General features: G+C 38.1%; 1 protein-coding gene across 1 annotated transcript; it reads left to right on the top strand.

Moving 5' to 3' along the window:
* Positions 1-10843: 10843 nt before the first annotated feature.
* On the top strand, positions 10844-11810 carry LOC110779347 (uncharacterized mitochondrial protein AtMg00810-like). The gene is made up of 2 exons (XM_021983865.2): positions 10844-10982; positions 11134-11810. The coding sequence occupies exons 1-2, from the start codon at positions 10844-10846 to the stop codon at positions 11808-11810; spliced, it is 816 nt and encodes a 271-aa protein (XP_021839557.2).
* Positions 11811-17054: the final 5244 nt, after the last annotated feature.

Here is a 17054-nt window from a genome sequence, read left to right as displayed (position 1 = left end):
TTTTGGCCTTCAATTGGACTCTCCTTAGCCACGAGCAAATACCCAACTCTCCATGATCAAGAGCTTGCTCAATTTCTCGTTCACTAGCCAACATGGTGAGATTCGGCTTTTTCTTTTGTTTCACACTCATGGATCGAACCGCTTGAGATGACATAGGCTTTAGCACAATTTTCTTGCCTTTGTCTCTCAATTCATACTCATTGCTTCTCCCTTTATGAATCACGTCCCTATCAAACTGCCAAGGACGACCCAACAAAATATGACAAGCATCCATAGGAATAACATCACAAAGAACTTCATCCACATACGAACCCATAGTCAAACCAACCCTTACTTGCTTCGACACTTTTACACTATTACCATCATCAAGCCAATGGAGTGCGTATGGCCTAGGATGGGCAGTAGTGATTAAGCCTAATTTTGACACCATTTCACTAGAAGCAGCATTGGTACAACTCCCCCCCATCAACAATTACACTACACCACTTATCTTTCACTAGACATTTAGTATGAAACAACTGATCTCGTTGGTCTAGATCAGTAGGTGAAATTTGAGTTTGTAGCGCTCTAAGAACCAGATTTGTGTCATAAATTGGAGCCTCATACCCTTCCTCTTCCTCCTCATCACCACTCTCATCAAACACAAATACGTCCCCCAACCTCTTTTCCTCTTCAAACAACTCCTCACGACATTCAACAGCTTCTCTCAAGGTCACTACTCGTTTATTTGGACACGCATTTTGATAATGCCCAAACCCTTGACACCTAAAACAACGCACCTTGGACAGACTTGTTTCTTTGGTTGGGTTAGATAGTTTAGGGGCAGCCGTAGAATTACTTGAACCTACGGTACTAGGTGATGTGTTTGGTTTCAAGCTAGGTTCGGATTTAGCCCAAGACTTGGCTTTACCATCCATACTAGACCCTCCCCCATATTTTGCCTTCCCTTGATTTTCCAATTTTAAACAAAGTCCACAAAGAGTGTCAAAATCAGAATATGGATAAAGGTCTACGGTATTGGCAATATTATAATTTAGACCCCTTAAAAATCTGGACAGTTTTTGTTCCTCAATTTCCTCAATTTCTCCCATTAAGGACAACTTTTCAAACTCATCAATATATTCAGCCACACTCATTTTTCCTTGCCTCAATTCGGCAATTTTACGATAAGTTGTTATTCTATGAGTTGTTGGCACATACCTTTTACGTAGCTTACGTTTCAAAGACTCCCAAGAGGTAATTTTCTCCTTCCCTTCACGTATTCTCTTGGATTTCAGTCCCTCGAACCACAATGAAGCCCCTCGTCCTAGCTTCAATATGGCATATTTGCAACGCTTCTCATCATCAATGTCCTTGAAATCGAACATTCTCTCTATTTTGCGCTCCCACTCCAAATAGGCTTCCGGATCTGTTCCACCAACAAATTCAGGAAGTTCGGTGACTTTGAATTCATCCATAGCCCGTAGATCACGCCTAGGAGGCCTACGATACCCCCATCTCTAACGTTCTTCAAGGCTTCTTGGAGATGTTGTAGAAAGTCAGGATCATCAAAATCCATATTTCAGTTTGTAAGAATTACGAACAGCAGCTCTTTTTTTTTTTTTTTTTTTTGGGCGGATCACACGAACATCAGCTCTGATACCACTAATGATACGAGTTTAAAAACTCGTTGTATAAACAAGGATAGTTGATTAACAAGCTAGACCTTTAACTCGTTGATCGTGAATGCAAGACAAGACCTATTGACTCACAATCAGTTCTTTGAATAGGAAACGCGTCCAAAACAAAGAAAAAGGCTGAATTATAAACTATAATTCAAAATGTAACAAACAAGTGTTTTAATCATCCAGTTGGTTGTTTATTCCAATCAAGAAGCTGACTATAAATAGCCAAAAACCAACAGCTACAAGAGCTTTAAACGGCTAATTAAGAGCCATTTAAGAGCCTTTAAAACTGGCAGTTACAAGCTCTAAAGCCTCCTAATTCAGTCACTAAATTGGAGGTTACAAAGGCTTAAAACTCTCCTTACAAACAGCAATAATCAAAGCTAAGTAATGACTGAATTTAAATTGGGGATTTAAACAAATATCCCTTTATTAAACCGACTTTAACCAAAGCAATTAAAAATAATAAGTGCGTACAATCTGTTTAAACAAGCGGACCAATGTGATTAAACGGACCAGTTTGATTAAGGTACCACCTTGATAATAAGGACCATATAACGAGCTCACTCAATCCAAGTCACCATGCACACAAAATGAGCCATTGAACCCAAATCAGTTTTGGTTCCAATTGCTAGCATAAGACTATCACTTTTATCCATAACCGTATCATCCCCTCCCCCTTTAAAAGGAATTGACCTCAATTCAGCAAGGCCGTCATCATCAAGATAAGGTGAAAGATCACCTACATTGAAAGTAGCATGGACACCATAGTCTCCCGGAAGCTCAATCTTGTAAGCATTATCATTCACACGTGTAACCACCTTGTAAGGACCTTCAGCCCTAGGCATAAGCTTGTTCTTGCGTTTGCTTGGAAAACGCTCTTTCCTTAAATGAACCCAAACCAAATCACCTTCTTCAAACAACCTCGGTTTGCGATTCTTATTTGATTTCTGTTTATAAGAGGCATTAATAGCTTCAATTCGCTCACGAACTTGTTGGTGCAGTTTCATCATAGACTTTAACTTAGCATCGGCATCCTTGTGAACCAACTCATCTTTTGGTAATGGAATTAAATCCAAGGGCAAGTATGGATTAATCCCATATACTACCTCAAATGGAGAATGACCAGTAGCATAAGTAGGAGACCGATTATAAGCAAATTCAGCGTGAGCAAGCTTGACATCCCAATCCTTTTGCGTTTTACTTACCAACCCTCTCAATAGCGTTCCCAAGGTTCGATTTGTCACCTCTGTTTGCCCATCAGTTTGAGGGTGATGTGAAGTGCTAAACAACAACTTGGTTCCCACCTTTCTCCACAATGTATTCCAAAAGTAACTCAAGAACTTGGAATCTCGATCAGAAACAATAGTCTTTGGAATTCCATGCAAACGAACAATCTCCTTAAAATACAAATCAGCCACATTACAAGCATCATCCGTTTTGTGACAAGCAACGAAGTGAGCCATTTTTGAAAATCTATCCACCACGAAAATAATAGCATCCTTACCTCTTTGAGTACGAGGCAAAGCCACTATAAAATCCATGGATACATCTTCCCAAGGGCGAACTGAAACCGGCAAAGGTGAGTATAAACCGGGTTTGAAAGAACTATTGGCCATATGACAAGTCACACATTTATTCACAATGTTCGTTACATCACCTAACATTTTAGGCCAAAAGAAATGTTCTCTCAAGATTTCCAAGGTCTTGGCTATGCCAAAGTGACCAGCCAATCCTCCACCATGAGCCTCACGCACTAGTAACTCACGAATTGAATGCTTAGGAATACAAAGGCGATTACCTTTGAAAAGAAACCCATCTTGCAACATGTACTCCCCATAAGCACCAACTGCACATTTCTCGAATGCAACTCCAAAATCACCATCATCATGATAATAATCTTTTAAGGTCTCAAACCCCAACAAACGAACATCAAGTGTAGCAAGCAAAGTGTACCTTCGTGATAATGCATCAGCCACCACATTGCCTTTACCATCTTTGTATTTCGAAGAAAAATGAAAGGATTGCAAGAACTCTACCCATTTAGCATGGCTTGGGCTCAATTTTTGTTGCCCATTAATATACTTCAAAGATTCATGATCAGAATGCAAAACAAAGTGGCTAGAACGCAAATAATGACTCCAATGATCCAAAGCTCTAACAATGGCATAGAACTCTTTATCATAAGTGCAATAATTCAAACGAGCATCCCCTAACTTTTCCGAAAAATAAGCTATGGGACGCTTACCTTGGATAAAAAAAGCACCAATCCCCACTCCACTAGCATCACACTCGACCTCAAAAGGTTGAGAGAAATCTGGCAGCGCCAAAATAGGAGCAGCACACAAACGCTCTTTAATCACATCAAACGCCTTTTGAGCGTCCTCTCCCCATACAAAAGCACCTTTCTTCAAGCAACTAGTGATAGGACTAGTAATAGTACTGAAATCACGAATGAAACGTCTATAAAATGAAGCAAGACCATGAAATGAACGCACCTGACTTATAGTTTTAGGATTAGGCCACGATTTGATAGCCTCGATCTTGGAATGATCCACGGACACTCCATCTTTCGAAACCACATAGCCCAAGAATACAACATTGTCAACAAGAAATGAACACTTCTCTAGCTTCCCATAGAGTCTTTGAGCTCTAAGTGTTTCAAAAACATCCCTCAAATGAATCAGATGCTCCTCTTCGTTCCTACTATACACCAAGATGTCATCAAGATATACCACAACGAATCTGCCCAATAATGATTTAAGCACTTCGTTCATTAGCCTCATAAACGTACTAGGAGCATTAGTGAGACCAAATGGCATGACGGTCCACTCATACAAACCATGTTTTGTCTTGAAAGCCGTTTTCCACTCATCTCCTTCACGCATCCGAATCTGATGATAACCACTTCGCAAATCAATTTTTGAGAACAACTTCGAACCATGGAGCTCATCTAACATATCATCAAGTCTCGGAATTGGAAAACGATACTTGATGGTAATGTTATTCACAGCCCTACTATCAGCACACATTCGCCATGTTCCATCTTTCTTAGGCACAAGCAACACCGGAACAGCACATGGACTCAAGCTTTCTCTAACATAGCCTCGATTCACAAGTTCATCAATTTGCTTTTGTAATTCCTTTGTTTCCTCCGGATTGCAACGATAGGCAGCCTTATTAGGCAAAGAAGTTCCTGGAATAAGATCAATTTGATGTTCAATACCACGAATAGGGGGCAAACCTGGTGGTAATTCATCCGGAAATACATCCTTGAACTCAAACAGCAATTCGGCAATGGGACTGCCTTCTTTCCAATTTTGGCCTTCAATTGGACTCTCCTTAGCCACGAGCAAATACACCAACTCTCCATGATCAAGAGCTTGCTCAATTTCTCGTTCACTAGCCAACATGGTGAGATTCGGCTTTTTCTTTTGTTTCACACTCATGGATCGAACCGCTTGAGATGACATAGGCTTTAGCACAATTTTCTTGCCTTTGTCTCTCAATTCATACTCATTGCTTCTCCCTTTATGAATCACGTCCCTATCAAACTGCCAAGGACGACCCAACAAAATATGACAAGCATCCATAGGAATAACATCACAAAGAACTTCATCCACATACGAACCCATAGTCAAACCAACCCTTACTTGCTTCGACACTTTTACACTATTACCATCATCAAGCCAATGGAGTGCGTATGGCCTAGGATGGGCAATAGTGATTAAGCCTAATTTTGACACCATTTCACTAGAAGCAGCATTGGTACAACTCCCCCCATCAACAATTACACTACACCACTTATCTTTCACTAGACATTTAGTATGAAACAACTGATCTCGTTGGTCTAGATCAGTAGGTGAAATTTGAGTTTGTAGCGCTCTAAGAACCAGATTTGTGTCATAAATTGGAGCCTCATACCCTTCCTCTTCCTCCTCATCACCACTCTCATCAAACACAAATACGTCCCCCAACCTCTTTTCCTCTTCAAACAACTCCTCACGACATTCAACAGCTTCTCTCAAGGTCACTACACGTTTATTTGGACACGCATTTTGATAATGCCCAAACCCTTGATACCTAAAACAACGCACCTTGGACAGACTTGTTTCTTTGGTTGGGTTAGATAGTTTAGGGGCAGACGTAGAATTACTTGAACCTACGGTACTAGGTGATGTGTTTGGTTCCAAGCTAGGTTCGGATTTAGCCCAAGACTTGGCTTTACCATCCATACTAGACCCTCCCCCATATTTTGCCTTCCCTTGATTTTCCAATTTTAAACAAAGTCCACAAAGAGTGTCAACATCAGAATATGGATAAAGGTCTATGGTATTGGCAATATTATAATTTAGACCCCTTAAAAATCTGGACAGTTTTTGTTCCTCAATTTCCTCAATTTCTCCCATTAAGGACAACTTTTCAAACTCATCAATATATTCAGCCACACTCATTTTTCCTTGCCTCAATTCGGCAATTTTACGATAAGTTGTTATTCTATGAGTTGTTGGCACATACCTTTTACGTAGCTTACGTTTCAAAGACTCCCAAGAGGTAATTTTCTCCTTCCCTTCACGTATTCTCTTGGATTTCAGTCCCTCGAACCACAATGAAGCCCCTCGTCCTAGCTTCAATATGGCATATTTGCAACGCTTCTCATCATCAATGTCCTTGAAATCGAACATTCTCTCTATTTTGCGCTCCCACTCCAAATAGGCTTCCGGATCTGTTCCACCAACAAATTCAGGAAGTTCGGTGACTTTGAATTCATCCATAGCCCGTAGATCACGCCTAGGAGGCCTACGATACCCCCCATCTCTAACGTTCTTCAAGGCTTCTTGGAGATGTTGTAGAAAGTCAGGATCATCAAAATCCATATTTCAGTTTGTAAGAATTACGAACAGCAGCTCTTTTTTTTTTTTTTTTTTTTTGGGCGGATCACACGAACAGCAGCTCTGATACCACTAATGATACGAGTTTAAAAACTCGTTGTATAAACAAGGATAGTTGATTAACAAGCTAGACCTTTAACTCGTTGATCGTGAATGCAAGACAAGACCTATTGACTCACAATCAGTTCTTTGAATAGGAAACGCGTCCAAAACAAAGAAAAAGGCTGAATTATAAACTATAATTCGAAATGTAACAAACAAGTGTTTTAATCATCCAGTTGGTTGTTTATTCCAATCAAGAAGCTGACTATAAATAGCCAAAAACCAACAGCTACAAGAGCTTTAAACGGCTAATTAAGAGCCATTTAAGAGCCTTTAAAACTGGCAGTTACAAGCTCTAAAGCCTCCTAATTCAGTCACTAAATTGGAGGTTACAAAGGCTTAAAACTCTCCTTACAAACAGCAATAATCAAAGCTAAGTAATGACTGAATTTAAATTGGGGATTTAAACAAATATCCCTTTATTAAACCGACTTTAACCAAAGCAATTAAAAATAATAAGTGCGTACAATCTGTTTAAACAAGCGGACCAATGTGATTAAACGGACCAGTTTGATTAACGTACCACCTTGATAATAAGGACCATATAACGAGCTCACTCAATCCAAGTCACCATGCACACAAAATGAGCCATTGAACCCAAATCAGTTTTAGTTCCAATTGCTAGCATAAGACTATCACTTTCATCCATAACCGTATCATCCCCTCCCCCTTTAAAAGGAATTGACCTCAATTCAGCAAGGCCATCATCATTAAGATAAGGTGAAAGATCACCTACATTGAAAGTAGCATGGACACCATAGTCTCCCGGGAGCTCAATCTTGTAAGCATTATCATTCACACGTGCAACCACCTTGTAAGGACCTTCAGCCCTAGGCATAAGCTTGTTCTTGCGTTTGCTTGGAAAACGCTCTTTCCTTAAATGAACCCAAACCAAATCACCTTCTTCAAACAACCTCGGTTTGCGATTCTTATTTGATTTCTGTTTATAAGAGGCATTATTAGCTTCAATTCGCTCACGAACTTGTTGGTGCAGTTTCATCATAGACTTTAACTTAGCATCGGCATCCTTGTGAACCAACTCATCTTTTGGTAATGGAATTAAATCCAAGGGCAAGTATGGATTAATCCCATATACTACCTCAAATGGAGAATGACCAGTAGCATAAGTAGGAGACCGATTATAAGCAAATTCAGCGTGAGCAAGCTTGACATCCCAATCCTTTTGCGTTTTACTTACCAACCCTCTCAATAGCGTTCCCAAGGTTCGATTTGTCACCTCTGTTTGCCCATCAGTTTGAGGGTGATGTGAAATGCTAAACAACAACTTGGTTCCCACCTTTCTCCACAATGTATTCCAAAAGTAACTCAAGAACTTGGAATCTCGATCAGAAACAATAGTCTTTGGAATTCCATGCAAACGAACAATCTCCTTAAAATACAAATCAGCCACATTACAAGCATCATCCGTTTTGTGACAAGCAACGAAGTGAGCCATTTTTGAAAATCTATCCACCACGAAAATAATAGCATCCTTACCTCTTTGAGTACGAGGCAAAGCCACTATAAAATCCATGGATACATCTTCCCAAGGGCGAACTGGAACCGGCAAAGGTGAGTATAAACCGGGTTTGAAAGAACTCTTGGCCATATGACAAGTCACACATTTATTCACAATGTTCGTTACATCACCTAACATTTTAGGCCAAAAGAAATGTTCTCTCAAGATTTCCAAGGTCTTGGCTATGCCAAAGTGACCAGCCAATCCTCCACCATGAGCCTCACGCACTAGTAACTCACGAATTGAATGCTTAGGAATACAAAGGCGATTACCTTTGAAAAGAAACCCATCTTGCAACATGTACTCCCCATAAGCACCAACTGCACATTTCTCGAATGCAACTCCAAAATCACCATCATCATGATAATAATCTTTTAAGGTCTCAAACCCCAACAAACGAACATCAAGTCTAGCAAGCAAAGTGTACCTTCGTGATAATGCATCAGCCACCACATTGCTTTTACCATCTTTGTATTTCGAAGAAAAATGAAAGGATTGCAAGAACTCTACCCATTTAGCATGCCTTGGGCTCAATTTTTGTTGCCCATTAATATACTTCAAAGATTAATATCCATTATTGCTTCCCTTGTTGGATTGCCCGACGGGAATAACGTAATAGCTACCATGGAGGGTTAAGCAACCCTTTCCAGCACATTAATTCTTGAAAATGTTTTATATGTTCCCAATTTACATTGCAATTTAATGTCGGTGTCACAGTTAATTGATGATTCTAAATTATTTGTCCAATTCACTGAATCTCTTTTTGCTATACAGGACCAACATTCAGGGAGCCTGATTGGGGCCGGTTAGCGGAAGGATGGACTCCACTATTTCCGGGAAATACCTACAGTGTGTGCGGTGACAGTTCCTGGAGTATCTACGTTTCAATTATGGCATCGTCGACTGGGGCATCCGTCTGATAGAGTTCTCAAGTTAGTTCCTGCTATTAAGAATTGTACTCGTAATATTCCAAAGAAATTAAATAAAGCATGATGAATTTGTCCACAAGCTAAGCACATCGTGAAAGTTTTCATGTTAGTGATAGCAAAGCCAATAGAATTTTTGAATTAATACATTGTGATTTATGGGGGCGAAACTCTATTCCTTCAACTAGTGGTGCGCATTATTTTTTGACATTGGTAGATGATTTTTCAAGAGCAGTGTGGGTATATTTATTGCATTCGAAAACAGAAGTTTATAAAGCTTTTCGCTCTTTCTTTGCTATGATTGAGCGTCAATTTGAAACGACTGTTAAATTCGTTCGTAGTGATAATGGCACTGAATTTAGATGTATGTTGGATTGTTTTGATGAAAATGGGATCCTCTTTCAAACTTCGTGTGTTGGTACTCCTCAACAAAAGGGTTGGGTCGAACGTAAGCACCAACACATTTTAAACGTTGGCCGAGCCATGATGTTTGAGGGAAACCTACCTATTTCTCTGTGGGGTGAATGTATTTTGGGTGCAGTTTATCTAATTAATCGTACATCGTCAGGCTTGTTACAAAGTAAAACACCGTTTGAGATTCTGTTTGGCAAAGAACCTGATTTGGATCATTTGCGTATTTTTGGTTGCTTGTGCTATGCTTTTAATCAAAAATCAAAGGGACATAAATTTGCTTCTCGGAGTCGGAAATGTGCTTTCGTTGGATATCCTAATGGAAAGAAAGGGTATAAAATGTATGACATGGAAACATCTGAAATATTTGTATCTCGGGACGTCAAATTTCATGAAAACGAATGCAAACCCAAATGATGAATTACATGGAGATAATTTGTTGAGTTCTGGAAATGTGGACGTTGATATTAAGTTTTTGGATGACTTGGAACATACTTTGGATGACACTCATGGATTAGCAGGGCCCACGGTAGTTGTACCAAATCTTGGTGAGACATTACATGCTACTGAGAATGCAGAGATGTTTGACCAATCACCTTCATCACTGACCCAGCGGTTGTTGTTCTAGGGCCAGGCCATTTCGTTTGCCCCACCGAGCTCCTCTTCGGTTCAACAAGTTGCCTCTCCTATTGTTCCACGGGAGCAATATACTCCTATTTCTTCTATTGGGCCACAGGAGCAACGTACTCCTTCTACCTCTATTGGGCCACGGGAGCAGCATGCCCCATCTTCTCCTATTGAGCCACAAGAGCAGCGTCCTTCATCTCCTCCTCCCGACATGGACGTTGATGGCCCACTTGGTCTGGGCAAAGGTTGTCGCCTTAAGCGTCCATCCGTTCTCCTCAAAAATTTTGTCACACACACTATTCAAGTTGCGAGTCCATCCAACCGTTCATCATCCTCCACTAGCTCTTCAGGTACTCCCTGTCCTATAGAACACTTTGTGAATTGTGATAAATTTTCTTTGCGACATCGTGTATTTCTTGCAGCTATTCTTGGAGGCATTGAGCCTCAGACCTTTAATGAAGCAATGAAAGACTCTGGCTGGAGGGAAGCAATGCAAAAAGAAATTGGGGCACTGGAGGATAATGAAACATGGGTCATGGAAGAACTACCACCCGGAAAAAAGGCTCTTGTTGCAAATGGGTTTATAAGATCAAATTTCATGCAAATGGCACAGTTGAGCGCCTGAAAGCGCGCTTAGTAATTTTTGGGAATCATCAGGTTGAAGGCATTGACTACAATGAGACATTTTTCCCGGTGGCCAGGATGGTTATTGTTCGTGCCTTCCTCGCTATTGCGACAGCTAAGAATTGGGAATTATATCAAATGGATGTACACAATGCATTCCTCCATGGTGATCTCGTTGAGGAAGTCTACATGAAATTGCCCCCGGGATTCAATGTGGGTAAGCCAGGAATGGTTTGTATTTTGAAAAAAATCTCTCTATGGCCTAAAAAAAGCACCTTGATGTTGGTTTGCTAAGTTAGCTGCATCATTGCGGAACTATGGTTTTCTTCAATCTTACTCGGACTACTTACTCTTCACCTTTGTTTAAGGAATGACTCAACTCAATGTGCTTGTATATGTTGATGACTTAATTATATCTGGTAATGATTCTTCCGCTATTGCCTCTTTTAAAGCCTATCTGGGCGAATGTTTTCATATGAAAGACTTGGGCGTCCTGAAATACTTTCTTATCATTGAGGTGGCCCGTAGCTCGGAGGGGATCTTTCTGTGTCAACGAAAGTATACTCTTGATATTATCGCCGAAGCAAGACTCTTAGGTTCAAAACCTATGGGATTTCCAATTGAACAGAATCACAATCTTGCTCTTGCAACTGGTGCTCTCCTTGAGGATCCGGAATCATACAGACGCCTAGTCGGCCGCCTAATCTATTTGTCTTTTACTCGGCCTGATCTAGCATACACGGTATATATCCTGGCCCAATTCATGCAAGCACCGCGCCAGGAACATTGGGATGCTGCCATTCGAGTCGTGCGATACTTGAAGGGGTGTGCGGGCCAAGGTATTCTCCTTCATGCCGATTGTGATCTTATATTGTCTGGTTTGTGCAACTCTGATTGGGCAAGTTGCCCATTAATAAGACGAGCTATAACGGGTTGGCTCGTCTTTCTTGGTGGCTCTCCTGTGTCTTGGAAAACCAAGAAACAACATATTGTTTCTCGCTTGTCTGCAGAGGCCAAATATCGGGCTATGGCGACCCTTACATAGGAATTGAAATGGCTTAAGGAATTGCTGCAGAGTGTTGGCGTTGCACACTCGCGCGCCATGCCCTTATTTTGTGATAGTAAGTCCGCTCTCCACATTGCCCAAAATCTTGTCTTCCACGAACGCACCAAGGACATTGAGATCGATTGTCACTAAGTTCGAGATGCTATTCAAGAAGGCATCATTACTCCTAGCCACGTCTCTATCGATATTTAATTGGCCGACATCTTCACAAAGACATTGGGCAAGCGTCAGTTTCTTTACTTACTTAGCAAGTTGGGCATTTGTGATCTCCACGCTCCAACTTGAGGGGAGGTATTAGGGCTTACATATATATATTCTTTGGGCTTGAAGGTTGTATTGGTATTTATTGTAGTTAACCTAAAAGCCCTACCTTAGAAGCTGTATATATAAACATACGTCATTGTGAAATACAAGCAAGAAAACTATCTACCCTAATTAATTTGTCATCGTATTACCAAGTTATAATTTAAATACTACAAAATAACCGCAAAATATAATTTAATCTGTTTTTTTTTCTGATTTACTAAATTTAATATTTATGATATTAATTTTACAAAGCCATTACCTAAAATTAGAGTATTAAGTAAAATATTTTATATGGAGTATATTTCGAGACGGGCGGGGTGGGGCGGGTACACCTTAAGTTCCATACGCACCCCACCACTCATGTCAGGTATTATTTTTGTCTGCATCTCCACCCTATCTTTCACAAGACCTTCGTCCTTCTTACCTAATTGGGGTTGATGCGGGACGGATCTCGCATTTAACCCGGCAATTAACATTTCTAAGTATTTGTTCATAAACCATTGATGCAATATAAAATACTCCCTCTGTTCCTTAATTCTTACACCATTTTGACTTTTTGCACTATTTACATAATTCACTTTAATCCTATTTTATTTCTTGTATATGAAAACAAATGTTAGTATTTAAATTATAACTTGATAATACGATTTCAAAATATATATTTTTCATCTTAATATATATTTTCGAAATATTAATATTTTTATAAGTTTTATAATATAAGTTAAAAGATATTGGTGGTCAAAGTTGTGCATTGACAAGCGTATTTAGTCAAAACGGTGCGAGTATTAAGGGACGGTGGGAGTACTTTTTAACGTGAAACCAGTACATTATTAAACCCAAATATACATTTCGTATACGGAGTAATAGCTTTGGTTGTTTGATATTTAAAGTAAGGGAGAATATAATAAAGTGAAAAGAAGAGGAATAGTTGGGATATGGTTATTGTCACTTAAAGTATGAAATTGTTTTGACATTGTCCACCTGTCTTCTTGAGGCGTTACGTATTACTATAATCTTAGCAATTCGATTCAATAACACCTTAAATAACATTCCTACAACTGTAATCTTTCACATTCACCACTATGATTGGTATGGTATATCCGGATATGTATAAAATATTGGTTTAAGATTTCAGAATGCAAAATTTTAAGCTTTAACCAAAATATATATAAGCTGAAATATTAGACCAACGAAGTCTTAGATTAATGATTAAGATTACGATAAGTCACAACTTTAAATCCCAAAATAAGTAAATTATTAGCTCAAATGTTGACTTAACAGGTTATGGTTAAGTTTTTTGTTCTTCTCTCATTCAGAAAGCAAATGATTAAATGAGCAGATAAATTCAGAATATAGCCTAAAATATCCCATCACCCTGAATTAGTTCAAATGTGATTAAAAAAACATACACCAAATTCTTTCAATAAATTTTTGAAAAATATTATTTGTTCGTGTTATCTTTCCCTCTAAACAAAAGTTATTTGTATATTATAATTTTTTGTAAAACCGTTTATTTAACTCTCACATCATATATTTTCACACATGTCATTTGTCAACCATTTCCTACCAACTTTTTAGAGACGGTATGACGGTTACGTAAGGTTAAGCTGTGAGAGCAACTCTAATAATTTTAAAAATTGACTTGCTTGCAAAGAGTTAAAATATACAAGCACGTTGCACGTAGTCAACCGATAATAAAGAAATTACGTAACCAGCTATCAAAATAGAAAAAGTGGAATAACTGAATATTGTATATAAAATAAAATATCATTTGGAGCTAGAATGTATAATAGTCCACCAATAAAAAACTTTTAGCTTAAAAGAATTATAACTAGAAATTTGATGTGGCATATTTAACTACACCACCTTGTAACTAACCATTGTAGTTGACCAATTATTCTAAGACGCTAAGAGCAACTCTAATGATTAGCAACAAAATGGGCTAAAATCTACCACAACAAAAGATATAATGTTTATAGGCTATAAAGTTTTTCATCGATGGGCTCTCTATAATATTTTATTTATTATAATTTTTATTTATTTTACTTTTGTTTCAACTTTGTCTTAAGCTACATGCTCACAGACCTACAATATTTTGATTGTATCTTAAGTATTTATGTACCAACGATTTGCTACCAACTCGTATATTTTTATTTGTTACGAGCAGGTCATTTTTAAGATTGGAGTTGAACTTCTTCTATCCTTTTATTATTTTCTTTAAATCAAAATAATATACTCCCTCCGTTCTTAAATATTAATCCCCTTTTGATTTTTTAGTCCGTTTCAACTCAATATTGTACATTAAATAAATATAAAAGTTTGACATTGATAACCTACACATGGAGACAAATAAAACAAGATCTCACGTAAATATGTTTTGAAATACGTATTGGAAAAAAGTTGGAAGATTTTCTTCCATTGTAAATAGTGTCAAGATTTCAAAAAGGACTAATAATCAAGAACAGGGTACTGAGTATATATATAAATAATTATAAAACCAAATGAATTTCAGTAAAACGGAATTAAATTTTGAAAGAAAGAAACGATATTATTATCGGCATATCAAAACCACATCTCCAGCAGTTTCTTGATTGGATGTTTAGAGATGAATCAAGAAAGAAAACCGATTACTTGTAAATTCCATCTAATTTTTTTACTCCATATTTATAATTAAACGATCATTGTTAATCTGATAATCAGGCTACTTAAACCCTAAATCACATAATGAACGACTTGTTTTTTCTCAAAAAAACACAATTGATTGCACCTCTAGAGAAAAAACGGAAGCCCAACTACGAGTTAGTGTCTTAAATAAACTACCAATTTAAGGTTTACGAGAAACAATTTCAAAACAAATTAAAATAAATGAGACGATGAAATAAGTCCAAACCTGAGTATCATTAGAAGAGAGGAGAAAATCACGATGTTGAGTAGCAAAGAGAGACGATAATCTTGAAATGGTACCATTATTCATTTCATCTTTTCTTTCTCTCTCTACCTCCATAATCTTCTCTCTCTACAAAAACACTAATTAGTGGAAGATCGAATGAAAAGAGTGTTTAATTCAATTAATCTTGAGTTGAAATTTTTCAAAAAATAAAGACGGAGATTCTTTAATTGAATTACCTGGAAAATTTTCTTTCGAAACGAAAAATGGGAATACTAGTATGCATCACTAGCTTACCCCACCCAATATAAATTGCGCACATAACACGTATCATTTGCGCTTTTATACTCACGCTTTCTCTCTCTCTCCTCGGGGTTATTATCTCCTACTTCTCATGTCTAATGTCTTTACTTTATTGGCTCCCGTTCGATTGGAGTTTTTTGGACGGCTTCGATTAAATGGATAACGGTGAGGAGCGGATAACTCTGCACGTGTTTACTCATTTTGAAATTAAAAATTCGGATAAGTTGAGGAATGTTTATTTTGATTTATTTTAGTAAATCTCCTAAAAAATTATTTCATAATTATTACACAAGTTCTTATTTACATGGGTATACGATAAATATTGTACACCGAAATTAAAGTTAATGTAGTTATCTATTTTTTACTGATAATTTTTTTCAAAATGACTAATAATGTATAAAATTATCATTTAGCCCTTTAAAATTTTTATCTATTATTTTTTTAATAATATAAAAGTTAGAGAAAAATGAGTAAAAGTTATGTTGGTGTATAATAAATTTATTGTACACCTTATACATGCAAGACCTTTTGTAACTATTAATGTCGTTAAAAAGAAGTTTTAGTTCAGCAAAAACTAGTTTTTCAAACAATTTATATTCAAGTTTTTTCATAAAAAATATATTTAGATAATTTTAGGCCTTGTTCGGCAAAAGTAGCGGTAGCGGGTAGCTATTAGCGGTTGAGTAGGGGGTAACGATGAATAATAGCGGGTAACGGTTAGCTGTCAAAGTAGCGGCTAACTAACATGAGTGTTCGGTAAAAGTAGCGGTAGCGAGTAGTGGTTAGCGGTTGAGTAGCGGGTAGCGGTTGGAGTAGCGGGTAGCGGTTAGCTGTCAAAGTAGCGGATAACTAACATGAGTGTTCGGTAAAAGTAGCGGTTGATATTGTAACATAAAATAAAAGCTCAAATATTATTTAAAACTTTACTATAAATTTGTCAAACGCTACCTTCTGCCTTAAATGCTACTTGTAGGAGATAATACTGTAAAATCCGAAAATGGTTATGTAAACATGGGCCGAATATTTGATTTATGTGTGAAGCTGTGACGTGTTAGACAACACTGTCTTAGAAGCAAAATTCGCCCCGACAACGGTGCAATCGAAATAGGCGTTACACCCCAAGATTTTACACAGCAATTCATCTTAATGTGCACTCAAATAAGACGAACTTAGGAACTCATAATATGCTCAGAATAACATGGTTTGGAAAACAGGGAGGAGAAGGTGAATTAGAATATTTTTGGTGTGTTCAAATGAGCTCCCAAAACCTGTTTATAAAGGCAGCATCATTTGTTACCGAAACCAGAAATCAATTTCAGAATCAAAACGTTTGTAACTGAAAATCAGAAGTTTAATTTTGCAATCAAAACGGAGACGAGAATCAAAGAAGCGTTTTCGACAGTTACGACGTTAATTAAGAAGGTGGAATGAGCTTGCGTAACTGAACGGTCTCATAACATAACTGGACCGTCAGTTACGCCTTGGCCCAAAAAGGAGGCCCCACCACACCGCGCAGGTGTCACTTGTCATGAACTGGTTGGACGACGGGGGCGGCGCGCGCGTGGGAATGCCCCCTTCTAGCCCAAACCACTTGGGGAAGTACTTCAAAGTATAAACTATACTTCCCTATATTTAAACAAAGGGAGAACTCCATTTTCTTTCCATGTGGACAAAGCACTGTTCTTTAAATACTACACTTGAAATCCCCACTTTTCATTTCTACCAAT

This window comes from Spinacia oleracea, chromosome 6 (genome assembly GCF_020520425.1).
Source record: "Spinacia oleracea cultivar Varoflay chromosome 6, BTI_SOV_V1, whole genome shotgun sequence".
Lineage (NCBI taxonomy): Eukaryota > Viridiplantae > Streptophyta > Magnoliopsida > Caryophyllales > Amaranthaceae > Spinacia > Spinacia oleracea.
The sequence above is the reverse complement of the archived record's forward strand: the minus strand, read 5'-3'. Positions and strand labels throughout refer to the sequence as shown.